At 41.1% G+C, this 13,293-nt stretch overlaps 1 protein-coding gene across 4 annotated transcripts in view; it reads left to right on the top strand.

The window, feature by feature from the left end:
- Grm1 (glutamate metabotropic receptor 1) overlaps positions 1 to 13,293 on the top strand; it is a 394,837-nt gene that overhangs the window by 125,316 nt on the left and 256,228 nt on the right. For all 4 annotated transcript variants that reach the window (XM_087613360.1, XM_087613363.1, NM_017011.2 and 1 more), the window contains 1 exon segment: positions 5,295 to 5,544. In XM_087613360.1, the coding sequence (XP_087469486.1) occupies positions 5,295 to 5,544 (250 nt within the window).

The raw sequence follows: 13,293 nt of genomic DNA, 5'->3' as shown, positions 1-13,293 counted from the left end.
GAGGTCTTCTTCAATTTCTTTCCTCAGTGTCTTGAAGTTCTTATTGTACAGATCTTTTACTTGCTTGGTTAAAGTCACACCGAGGTACTTTATATTATTTGGGTCTATTATGAAGGGTGTCGTTTCCCTAATTTCTTTCTCGGCTTGTTTCTCTTTTGTATAGAGGAAGGCAACTGATTTATTTGAGTTAATTTTATACCCAGCCACTTTGCTGAAGTTGTTTATCAGCTTTAGTAGTTCTCTGGTGGAACTTTTGGGATCACTTAAATATACTATCATGTCATCTGCAAATAGTGATATTTTGACCTCTTCTTTTCCGATCTGTATCCCTTTGATCTCCTTTTGTTGTCTGATTGCTCTGGCTAGAACTTCAAGAACTATATTGAATAAGTAGGGAGAGAGTGGGCAGCCTTGTCTAGTCCCTGATTTTAGTGGGATTGCTTCAAGTTTCTCTCCATTTAGTTTAATGTTAGCAACTGGTTTGCTGTATATGGCTTTTACTATGTTTAGGTATGGGCCTTGAATTCCTATTCTTTCCAGGACTTTTATCATGAAGGGGTGTTGAATTTTGTCAAATGCTTTCTCAGCATCTAATGAAATGATCATGTGGTTTTGTTCTTTCAGTTTGTTTATATAATGGATCACGTTGATGGTTTTCCGTATATTAAACCATCCCTGCATGCCTGGGATGAAGCCTACTTGATCATGGTGGATGATTGTTTTGATGTGCTCTTGAATTCGGTTTGCCAGAATTTTATTGAGTATTTTTGCGTCGATATTCATAAGGGAAATTGGTCTGAAGTTCTCTTTCTTTGTTGTGTCTTTGTGTGGTTTAGGTATAAGAGTAATTGTGGCTTCGTAGAAGGAATTCGGTAGTGCTCCATCTGTTTCAATTTTGTGGAATAGTTGGATAATATTGGTAGGAGGTCTTCTATGAAGGTTTGATAGAATTCTGCACTAAACCCGTCTGGACCTGGGCTCTTTTTGGTTGGGAGACCTTTAATGACTGCTTCTATTTCCTTAGGAGTTATGGGGTTGTTTAACTGGTTTATCTGTTCCTGATTTAACTTCGATACCTGGTATCTGTCTAGGAAATTGTCCATTTCCTGAAGATTTTCAAATTTTGTTGAATATAGGTTTTTATAGTAAGATCTGATGATTTTTTGAATTTCCTCTGAATCTGTAGTTATGTCTCCCTTTTCATTTCTGATTTTGTTAATTTGGACGCACTCTCTGTGTCCTCTCATTAGTCTGGCTAAGGGTTTATCTATCTTGTTGATTTTCTCAAAGGACCAACTTTTGGTTCTGTTGATTCTTTCTATGGTCCTTTTTGTTTCTACTTGGTTGATTTCAGCTCTGAGTTTGATTATTTCCTGCCTTCTACTCCTCCTGGGTGTATTTGCTTCTTTTTGTTCTAGAGCTTTTAGGTGTGCTGTCAAGCTGCTGACATATGCTCTTTCCTGTTTCTTTCTGCAGGCACTCAGTGCTATGAGTTTTCCTCTTAGCACAGCTTTCATTGTGTCCCATAAGTTTGGGTATGTTGTATCTTCATTTTCATTAAATTCTAAAAAGTTTTTAATTTCTTTTTTTATTTCTTCCTTGACCAGGTTATCATTGAGTAGAGCATTGTTCAATTTCCACGTATATGTGGGCATTCTTCCCTTATTGTTATTGAAGACCAGTTTTAGGCTGTGGTGGTCCGATAGCACGCATGGGATTATTTCTATCTTTCTGTACCTGTTGAGGCCCGTTTTTTGACCAATTAAAAGGTCAATTTTGGGGAAAGTACCATGAGGAGCTGAGAAGAAGGTATATCCTTTTGCTTTAGGATAGAATGTTCTATAAATATCCGTTAAGTCCATTTGGCTCATGACTTCTCTTAGTCTGTCGACATCACTGTTTAATTTCTGTTTCCATGATCTGTCCATTGATGAGAGTGGGGTGTTGAAATCTCCCACTATTATTGTGTGAGGTGCAATGTGTGTTTTGAGCTTTAGTAAGGTTTCTTTTACGTATGTAGGTGCCCTTGTATTTGGGGCATAGATATTTAGGATTGAGAGTTCATCTTGGTGGATTTTTCCTTTGATGAATATGAAGTGTCCTTCCTTATCTTTTTTGATGACTTTTAATTGAAAATTGATTTTATTTGATATTAGAATGGCTACTCCAGCTTGCTTCTTCTGACCATTTGCTTGGAGAATTGTTTTCCAGCCTTTCACTCTGAGGTAGTGTCTGTCTTTGTCTCTGAGGTGTGTTTCCTGTAGTCAGCAGAATGCAGGGTCCTCGTTGCGTATCCAGTTTGTTAATCTATGTCTTTTTATTGGGGAGTTGAGGCCATTGATATTGAGAGATATTAAGGAATAGTGATTACTGCTTCCCGTTATATTCATATTTGGATGTGAGGTTAGGTTTGTGTGCTTTTATTCTCTTTGTTTTGTTGCCAAGACGATTAGTTTCTTGCTTCTTCTAGGGTATAGCTTGCCTCCTTATGTTGGGCTTTACCATTTATTATCATTTGTAGTGCTGGATTTGTAGAAAGATATTGTGTAAATTTGGTTTTGTCATGGAATATCTTGGTTTCTCCATCAATGTTAATTGAGAGTTTTGCTGGATACAGTAACCTGGGCTGGCATTTGTGTTCTCTTAGGGTCTGTATAACATCAGTCCAGGATCTTCTGGCCTTCATAGTTTCTGCCGAGAAGTCTGGTGTGATTCTGATAGGTCTCCCTTTATATGTTACTTGACCTTTTTCCCTTACTGCTTTTAATATTCTTTCTTTATTTTGTGCGTTTGGTGTTTTGACAATTATGTGACGGGAGGTGTTTCTTTTCTGGTCCAATCTATTTGGAGTTCTGTAGGCTTCTTGTATGTCTATGGGTATCTCTTTTTTTAGGTTAGGGAAGTTTTCTTCTATGATTTTGTTGAAGATATTTACTGGTCCTTTGAGCTGGGAGTCTTCACTCTCTTCTATACCTATTATCCTTAGGTTTGATCTTCTCATTGAGTCCTGGATTTCCTGTATGTTTTGGACCAGTAGCTTTTTCCGCTTTACATTATCTTTGACAGTTGAGTCAATGATTTCTATGGAATCTTCTGCTCCTGAGATTCTCTCTTCCATCTCTTGTATTCTGTTGGTGAAGCTTGTATCTACAGCTCCTTGTCTCTTCTTTTGGTTTTCTATATCCAGGGTTGTTTCCATGTGTTCTTTCTCGATTGCTTCTATTTCCATTTTTAATTCCTTCAACTGTTTGATTGTGTTTTCCTGGAATTCTTTCAGGGATTTTTGCGATTCCTCTCTGTAGGCTTCTACTTGTTTATTAATGTTTTCCTGTGTTTCCCTAAGTGTGTTCATGTCTTTCTTGAAGTCCTCCAGCATCATGATCAAATATGATTTTGAAACTAGATCTTGCTTTTCTGGTGTGTTTGGATATTCCATGTTTGTTTTGGTGGGAGAATTGGGCTCCGATGATGGCATGTAGTCTTAGTTTCTGTTGCTTGGGTTCCTGCGCTTGCCTCTCGCCATCAGATTATCTCTAGTGTTACTTTGTTCTGCTATTTCTGACAGTGGCTAGACTGTCCTATAAGCCTGTGTGTCAGGAGTGCTGTAGACCTGTTTTCCTCTCTTTCAGTCAGTTATGGGGACAGAGTGTTCTGCTTTCGGGCGTGTAGTTTTTCCTCTCTACAGGTCTTCAGCTGTTCCTGTGGGCCTGTGTCTTGAGTTCACCAGGCAGCTTTCTTGCAGCAGAAAATTTGGTCTTACCTGTGGTCCTGAGGCTCAAGTTTGCTCGTGGGGTGCTGCCCAGGGGCTCTCTGCAGCGGCAGCAACCAGGAAGACCTGTGCCGCCCCTTCCGGGAGCTTCAGTGCACCAGGGTTCCAGATGGTCTTTGGCTTTTTCCTCTGGCGTCCGAGATGTGTGTGCAGGGAGCAGTCTCTTCTGGTTTCCCAGGCTTGTCTGCCTCTCTGAAGGTTTAGTTAGCTCTCCCTCCCATGGGATTTGGGTGCAGAGAACTGTTTATCCGGTCTGTTTCTTTCAGGTTCTGGAGGTGTCTCAGGCAGGTGTCCTGCCGCTCCTGGGCCCTCCCCCACGGGAGCCCAGAGGCCTTATACAGTTTCCTCTTGGGCCAGGGATGTGGGCAGGGGTGAGCAGAGTTGGTGGTCTCTTCCGCTCTGCAGCCTCAGGAGTGCCCACCTGACCAGGCGGTTGGGTCTCTCTCTCACCGGGTCTGGGAGCAGAGAGCTGCTGCGGGCCGGGATCCGCGGGTGTGGGACTTCCTGGAGTGGACTTTTAATAGAGTGCTGGAGAGTTCTGTGTTTCAAGAGCCAGGAATATAAAGGGCTTTAGTCTGGAAGGTGACCCTGAATGTGGCAAGTTGCTGATTAAAGACCGTGGGTTATGACAACGGTATGTGATTGGTCACTCTAAGAACAAAGGGCGAGAGATAATTTTGAGATGGTGGGTCTATGTATGTTCAAATTCATGAAGCTTAAACATTAAATGTATGCACACTTTTAACATTCCAATAAAACTAAAAAATGCTTTATTTAAAACATACAGAAATAAAGGAGGGGATAGAAGATTAGGAAGCAAACCTGTTGGCCCAGTGGATGAATTAGTAACTTAGGTGGGTCATAGTCTGAAAACTTTTTTTTTAATTGACACATTAGAGTAAATGAGGAGTGATTTGAACTGTTGACCTTAAACAGGGGTTGGCTTTGTTTTTAATACTTAAGACTTGCATCAGGAAGACTGACAGAAGATATGAGTGTCAATGAAGAAAGATAGAGGTCACAGTCAGCAGTTGGATTAATTATTAACGCTCCTTCTGTGTTCTTGTTGAAATCTGAAAGGAGAAACTTCAGCTGATAAGGTGGCGGTAGAACGCCCGGTTTGGAAACTTTGCAGGGCTTCTTATCTGAGTGTCTGTGTTTTGACTTGGAATCCAGATGAAGCCAACTGACCTCCATATTCTAACGGAGCTCAGCTCTCCCACATGGTTAAAATATGGGGCGGACATTATTAATCATGGCTACAACATAGTGAAACAACCCTTTATTTCACAAAAGGCCTTCAGTTGTGGAGGCCTAGCTCGTGTAACTTCAGTTGGCTTTCATAGAGCTGGATGTTGTCGTCTGAATACTCTCTACTCCACCCGGGGCCCCTCTCAGCTCCAGTTATACATTGTTTGGCAATGCCACCCTCCTCTGATTCCCCAGACCAACAAATCCTCATTCCAGTCGGTAGGTCTGTGGCTAACACTGTGGTCTTGAACATCTGTCGATTGTTTCTGGACAGGGAATTACGGCGAGAGTGGAATGGATGCTTTCAAAGAACTGGCTGCCCAGGAAGGCCTCTGCATCGCACACTCGGACAAAATCTACAGCAATGCTGGCGAGAAGAGCTTTGACCGGCTCCTGCGTAAACTCCGGGAGCGGCTTCCCAAGGCCAGGGTTGTGGTCTGCTTCTGCGAGGGCATGACAGTGCGGGGCTTACTGAGTGCCATGCGCCGCCTGGGCGTCGTGGGCGAGTTCTCACTCATTGGAAGGTAAATTCTCTCTCTCTCTCTCTCTCTCTCTCTCTCTCTCTCTCTCTCTCTCTCTCTCTCTCTCTCTCTCTCTCTTCTTCCCTCCCTCCCTCCCTCCTTCCCTTCCTCCCTCCATCTCCTCCTACCCACAAGTAGTTGGCAAGTATGGTTTCTTTATACTAAGCTTCTTAACTCAAGGTGAGAGGCACATGAAGCCCAGAGCTGAACTCTAGTGTCTCTTCACCCATTCAGAGCTGCCGTCCTGAACTGAATAGAAAGTCACTCGAAGCAGCAGAGCTGATAACAAGCTGATTAGACTATTTTAGAAAGTGACACGAAGTTGTTTGCCAGGATGTCTCCTCATCTTGGCAAATTGTCCTTTGTTTTGACTTTCTCCGACTCCTGAATAAATGATACTCAGCACAGAGCCCTGGTATTGGTGAGTGGAGGGCAGCCACAGGAACAGATCATCTGTTAAGATCTGATTTTAAAGAGCTGTCTAAATGGACACGAAGTCCCACAGACTTTATGGTGATACAATCTCTTGTCATACCGTGTATTTGCTCACGTGTGTGTGTGTGTGTGTGTGTGTGTGTGTGTGTGTATGTGTGTGTGTGTGTGCATGTGCGAGCAAGCTCATGCATATGTGTGTGGAGGCAGAGAGGTATTTTATGGTGTTCCAGTGTGATTCCTACAGATGTCTTGTGATAGGTTCAACCCCTCTTTTCTCTTCCTGGAGGATATGGACTTCTATGGGTAAATGTTCCCAAGATCCTTTATTATTTTTTTCCACAGAGTTTTTGACCTAACAGATTCCATGCTTACTTAGTTATCTTCTTAATATTGCACCAAGGATGTGCTATTTTCCCTATTGATTCTACCTGAGGAAGCTGTACCTGTCCTCAGCACTCCACCACTGGTTCAGATATTGGTGCCCCCTCTTTCTCCCATACTTGATGGAATATAATCATGTGGCTCCTCCTATACAATGACCTCAACTGCTGACCCCTTCTCTTGGGGCCTGGGGAACAGCAGCAGCAGCAGCAGCAGCAGCAGCAGCAGCAGCAGCAGCAGCAGCAGCAGCAGCAGCAGCAGCAGCATTGTCATGGCCCCAGGAGACTGTCTTTTGCTGTCCCATGACTGTGGTAATCATTATAAAGATCACCCTCACCACCAAATGAATTCAGTAGCCTGGGACACTAGAGTGGGTTTTAAGAAGCAGGTAAGATAGAAATACAAACCAACAAATGAAGAGACAGTGAGACATTCTCTAGGAATGTGAGGCATGGTGGCCAGGTCACACTGTGATTTAGGATCTGGGAATTGCTGTGTTTGGGTAAAATTAACACACATGCATTCAGGGTCACCTTGGCTTCTTCTGTGTGATGCAGGTATAGGAAACCATTGAAAACAGGACAATCAGGTCCTTAAAGGAGATGCATTTGAAGAAGATTACTGTTTCTTTTAGGAGGGAAACGGTGTAAACATCATTGTTGAAGTGTTACTCAAAATGGTGTTCTTAATATACGTACCAGGGCAGACGGTGCTCAGATAGCCACTCTATTCTTCTATGAAATGTCTGCTGTTTTTAAAAATACAGAGCATTTACTTTTAAAAGTCTGTTGTCTATCATTTTAAAAGCAAGGGCACTCTTTAATATTTTTTCAGGTGATCTGTTCTAGTTTAAGAGATCTTGAATAAGAATGGCAGGCGTGAGCCTTGGGGTATGTAAACTATCTGGTTATGAAGCATGATGGTCTGAAATAGTACCATAACGGCAGTGTAAATCCATCCTGTCACCATTAGTTAAAAGCTCAGAAAGCCGATGTAATGACACCTTAAACCTTCCTGGCTTGGCTTGTCTGCTAATAAGGGAGCTGAGCTTATATAAGCATTTCTGAGAGTCTCATATGCACTTATGAAGAGGCCAGCACTTGTCCTTGTACCTTTTTCATTTCTCTTCTTATCTGTATACCCACACCCCACTGGGTTCTCCTGATACTAAGGAGTTAGGAACCATGTGTGTGTGTGAGCACCCACATTCCTGAGAACACTGTTCTGTGTACGGGCGACTACTGCTACTGAGACATTCATTCCTTGACATGCCAAAACTGTACCACACTCCGCCAAAGTGAAAGACAGTATCTCTTCCTTTCTGGGCTGCCTTCCACGAGGGTCTATCAAGCTGGTGTTGGCTTTTATTTCTGTCTCTTAGAAGGTTTTGAAGACAATAATGCACCTATAAGATCCAGCCATGAGTCTATAGGGGTCACTCATTGGATAAGTTCTTCCCTGGGTGTTGCCTATAGACCCCGAGTGAATGGGCTCAGCTCCATACTCCAGCAGATGTGTCCAAATGGTATCAGTGACTTCTAGTCACCATAACAATGCTGAAAGGCACACCCTCTTCTCAGGAGCCATTCTTTATAGGGTTCACTTACCTCCCTCTGTCATGGAATAATTCTGGCTACTGCCAGGTTTGCATTGTATCGTTCCAATTTTAGTATATGTGCTGCCGAAGCGAGCACCAGGTTTGCATTGTATATAGGTGTCAACAAGCCTCTTTTCATATAGGGAAAGACAAATAAGTCTGAGTGTAGATCGTAGCAGGAGATATTTCATTTTATATATATGTAGAATTTCATGAATGAAGATCTATATGCTTCCTGTTCATGGTCCTTGTTTCCCTTCACACTTTACATTGTATCAGGAGTATTTGCATCATACCATCAGTCATTTTCAGGATTTTATGACTTCTGCTGTCACCTGTCCCTTGGCTTAGCATAAAGCTTACCTAATTGACTCCCAACTCTTAGCCAGATGTTCTTAATGTAGAGGGAAGGACAATCTGAAGATTTTATGTCAGGTGATGCCAGTCTTTACATCCCATGAGCAACCCTGTAAAAATTCACCCTACTTTCTTTCATAGCAACGCCCATGTAAAATTCTTCAGTTATCATTGTGATCAAGTCTTTAAGCACATGTCTGTACTAAGACTCAAGTCTTGGTAAGCTAATGATGAACTGAAAAAAATCTCTAAATTAAATACATTGTTTTAAGTACTGTTCTATGTCTCTAAAGAGACACCATCACCGAGGCAGCTTATAAAAGAAAGCACTTAACTGAGGGTGTCAGTTCTAGAGAGTGGAGTAGGGGTCACAATCGTCATGCTAGGGAGCATGGCAATAGACAGGTAGACATGGTGTTGGAACACAAGCTGAGAGCTTACACCTGATATACAAGCACTAGAAAGAGAGATGGGGAGAGGGCGGGAGAGGGAGAGGAAGAGGGAGGATGGTTTAGATTTTCAAAACCTCAAAGTCCACCCCCACTGACCTGTCTCCTTCAAAAGTCCATACCTCTTTCAAAAGACCTCACCTCCTTCAAAAGGCCACATCTTCTAATCATTTTCCAAACAGTGCTACTACCTGGGAATCAAGCATTCATATATATTAACCTATGGGAACCATTCACATTCATACCATCATATACACCCAGGTCCATAGCTTAATGGCCATGCCCTGTGGAATGTTGGTTTCAATGGGGCTGACTGAGAGCTATGTCTATGATATCATAAGAAGTTTATTATACATATGTAGTTATCTTGGGGAAAAATCAAAATTCTAAATTCAGATTATAGTTCCTTTATTTCTCCTTCCATTAAAAATAAAAATTTCACGTAATGTTTCCCGATTATGTTTTTCCTTGCTCTGCTCCTCCAAATTCAACCCTCCCAAATTGATTGACTTTTCTTTTGTTTCTCAAACAAGCTTCTAAGGGATAATAATACAATAAAATATAATGAGATAAAACAAAAAGTAACATGTCAGAATAGGACAAAACAAGGAAAAGAGCTAAGAGAAGGCATAAGAAACAGAGATTCACTCATTGACACACTCAGGAATCCCATGAAAACACTAAACTAAAAGCCATAATATATAGGCAAAGGACCTGATGCAGACCCATGCAGGCCCTGTGCGTGCTGCCTCTGTCTCTGTGAGTTCGCATGAGTTTTGATCATGTTGATTTAGAGAGCCTTGTTTTCTTGGTGTCCTTCATTCTTTCTGGTTCTTAGACTATTTCTACCTCCTCTTCCCCAGGGTTCCCTGAGTCCTGAGAGGAGGGATTTGATGGAGACCTCCCATTTAGGGTTGAGTGTTTCAAGGTCTCTCATTCTCTGCATATTACTGTAGCTCTCTGTGTTTGTTCTCATCTGCTGCTGCAGGAGGAACATTACTAGAAATCATCTCTAAAGATGGCTGAACGCTAATCTGTGAATATATCAGGATGTCATTAGGAGTCATTATTTCTACTTTTTTTCTCCTTTTCAGACCAGTAGTGCTTGACTTTTACCCTAGGTCCCCAAGCTATTTAGTCTCAAGTTCTTGGTCACCCAAGCAGTGTTGGGTATGGGTTCCTTCTCATGGAGTGGGCCTTAAGTTGAATCAGAGATTAGTTAGTTATTCCCACAAGCTTTGTGCTACGATCGCCCTATCTTGAAGGCAGGACACCATTGTAGATCAGAGGGTTTCTGAGTTCTCCTTTGGTAGCATGCAGAGCACTTTCTACCAAAGACCCTGAACATAGGGATAATAGCTCTATGTAGGAACCAGCTGACTTCTCCATTCAATAGTAGTGTAGGTGTTGTCCTCAGCAATGGGACTTGGCTGTCAGTTTATGCAGAGAAACCTATATGCTTGGCAACAGCCTGGATTGTTTGGGGATTCCCATGATACCCCATCGACTAACAACTCAATTAGATGTAAACCAATCCTAGGACTTGAAGCCTCATTTGGGATACGACAGTTTTTATTGGATATAGCACCTTTTCAGCTTTGAAAGTTAAAAAAAGGAAAACTCAAGCTATCATACATTTGGGAACTCTCCATGATGGAATAATAAACTAATGCCCCAAAAATAAAATTTTAAAAGGGATTTTTTTAAGTTAACAAAATATTCTATAACCAAAGAATGTCAGATAATGGAAAAACTTGACAAAAGGCTTTAACAAAAACAACCACTGTCTCGGAGTACTGTCTGTGCCATAAAATGCTCGTGTGACCTTGGCTACTCAGTGGTTTTCTTTTTCCTGCAAAAATGGAAAGTTTGGCTCTAGATCCTCTTTAGGACTTTTACAGTCTTACAATTTATAATGTATTAAGATAGTATGATGCAGCTATGATCAATAGCAATGTATTTATGGATTCATTTTTATCTACTCTTAGTCATGCATTGGGGTTGTTCAATCTACATTGTCTCACCGGTCACCTTGCTGAACCCAGAACTTACTGAATGAGCTCAGTGCTTTTGTCTGTGGTCCTGGATCCAGGCTACAGGCTCACAGGAGTCTATAACTTTAGATCATTAGACATGACATCCTCTCCAAGTAAGGTAAGTTTGGCGATGGTCATCCTCAAGCAAAAGAGTAACGTCTTCTTGGCTGTACTAGAATATTATTTTAGGATGATTCTTAGAATTATGCTTACCATGTCTGCAGTGATTATATTTTAGTGATGCTGCTGATGATAATGTAGATGTATTTAGGGCAAACAGCCTTCCAGGCCTCCTGCATGTATTTTGTGTATCAGGTCACTTAACTATCACAATCATGTGATGAAGGATATGAGTCCAGGTTGCTGCGTGGAGAATTAAAGTAATTTCTCGATGATACAGAGAGAAAGAGTCTATATTTGAAGATTAACATCAAGACACCAGGTCTGTGGTTGTTTATTCTGTGTGTCAGATTGTTTGCTTTATTTAAGTGGCATTGGAATCATCCCTTCATTTTTCTCCATTTTCTCCCTCTTCCTGACAACTACTTTATTGTTTGATTCACTTTCTTTGGAAAAGAATAAGCTGAAGTAGCCACAGCACATGAGAAAAATCATTTTATGTTCCTGACTATCCTTTTTCTCTGAATTGATTATATTTCCTTTCTAGTATTAAATATTTAAATGATGATTCAACAGAGGGGCTTGTGGATTCTTTCAAAACTCATTTTCTTTTTCTGTACTTTCACTCTTGTTATCCCCTTTTCTTCATTCATGTCTTTTGTTCCGTTTTGTGACCCACTGAATTTCACTAGGCCTGTCTGTGTGGCCAAAGGCTTTGAGCTACACACTGGAGTTTTGTGAGGTCATTATTTTGATACACGACTGAAGACAGTGGCTGTCCCTCCCCCAGAAACTGTCAGTAGCAATAACTCAACCAGAGAAGGTTGAGACTCATTAACACTTCCCTGATCCATTGGGTTTTGACAGGCCCAGTTTTGTGAGGTCCAACTACAGACAAACACAGCTCCTGTAAGATCGTGGTTACCACAGCTGCAGCATGTTCTAACGGTGGCCTTTTCTATGTCTTCTCACTGTCCTCTGACTCTTTCCATGTCCTTTCTCTTCTTCCCTTTCTATAATGGTCACCAAACATTAGTGGGGGTGACAGCAATATCATATGTAGAGACGATTGCTTCAGTTGTCATGTATTCTAAGCATCCCAAGCTGCCATGAATCTCTGTATTCACCACAGACTCTTACCTATTCATCAAAACACTTTTTTAGATAAAATTGCACTGCTGGTTTCCTCTTTGTTTCTAAGTAAGAGATTAGGGGAATGGATGTGCTAATTTGCATACGAATGCCAATGCACAGGTATTTATATTGCTTCAATATAAACGTTAGCTGTTTAACAGTACTGTTATAAACGTTCATGGGTCTTGTAGCTTTAATTATATTTTAAGACGTATCTAGAGGAAAGCTTACCTGTCATAAATGTGAGGTACTTTTAGTTTCAGAAGTTACGTCATAACAAACTACCTAACTGGTTTCCAGAGTGGCTGGAAGAGATCTTGCAATTCTAACAGCAATGTAAGAGAGCTCTAAATCCTTCACAGTTTCACCAAAATAGGATTGTCAGTCTTTTCAGTTTTAGCTGTTCCAGTGGGTGTGCAGCAGCATTGCTTTGTGGTTTTAATTTGCATTTCCCTAATGACTAATAGTATGAGCCCTCTTATGGGCTTATTCGCCTTTTTAACACATTTGCGGGCAAAAGCTCTTGTTTACAGCTGTGTCCGTGTCATTGTCAATTCCTTTGCCATGTAGCCTTGCAGGGCTTCTTGATCCCTTCAGAGCAGAAATTATGTTCATAAGATGCTTAGCAGATTTTTCTGTTTTCTTGTGTCTGAAGCTTTGATTCTATGAGTAGCGTTTTAGAAGACAGTGTTTAGCGTTGACAAAGCAGAGCCACCAACTTTGTTTGTGCTTCATGCTCTCTCTGCTCCAAGGTCATATGCATTTTTTAAAGAGTTTATGTGATTTTTTATTTCATATTAGCTGTGATCCATTGGAAGTTAATTTTTTTATGTTGTGAGATTAGAGTGAGATTTTCTTTTAAATGATTAGTTGGTGCAGAACATTTCATTGGAAGGGCTATTTTTTCCTATCAAACAGCTCTTTATTAAAACAATTATCCTATCACCAACCTTTCTACAACCTACCTGTAATGTCATCTATTTGCCTACCTAGTGTCCTATCACTAGCTATATTCCTTAATCCACTGTGTAGCCTGGAGACCATCACTAGATAATCACATGGACTCTGTGGCTTCTCTATGCACATAAACTTATATTTATAATTGTTTGACGATGTAGACAACACAGAACTTAATATTAAGCTTTGGTATCAGAATTCTGATGTAGATCACTGGCTTACACTTAAGGGGCTAGTATGTCTTTTGACATTTCTAGTCTGCCCCCATCCCTCTACTTATTATAGT

Source organism: Rattus norvegicus, chromosome 1 (assembly GCF_021556685.1).
Source record: "Rattus norvegicus strain SHRSP/BbbUtx chromosome 1, alternate assembly SHRSP_T2T, whole genome shotgun sequence".
NCBI classification, from domain to species: domain Eukaryota; kingdom Metazoa; phylum Chordata; class Mammalia; order Rodentia; family Muridae; genus Rattus; species Rattus norvegicus.
Note: the sequence above shows the minus strand (reverse complement) of the source record. Positions and strands in the feature narration are given on the sequence as shown.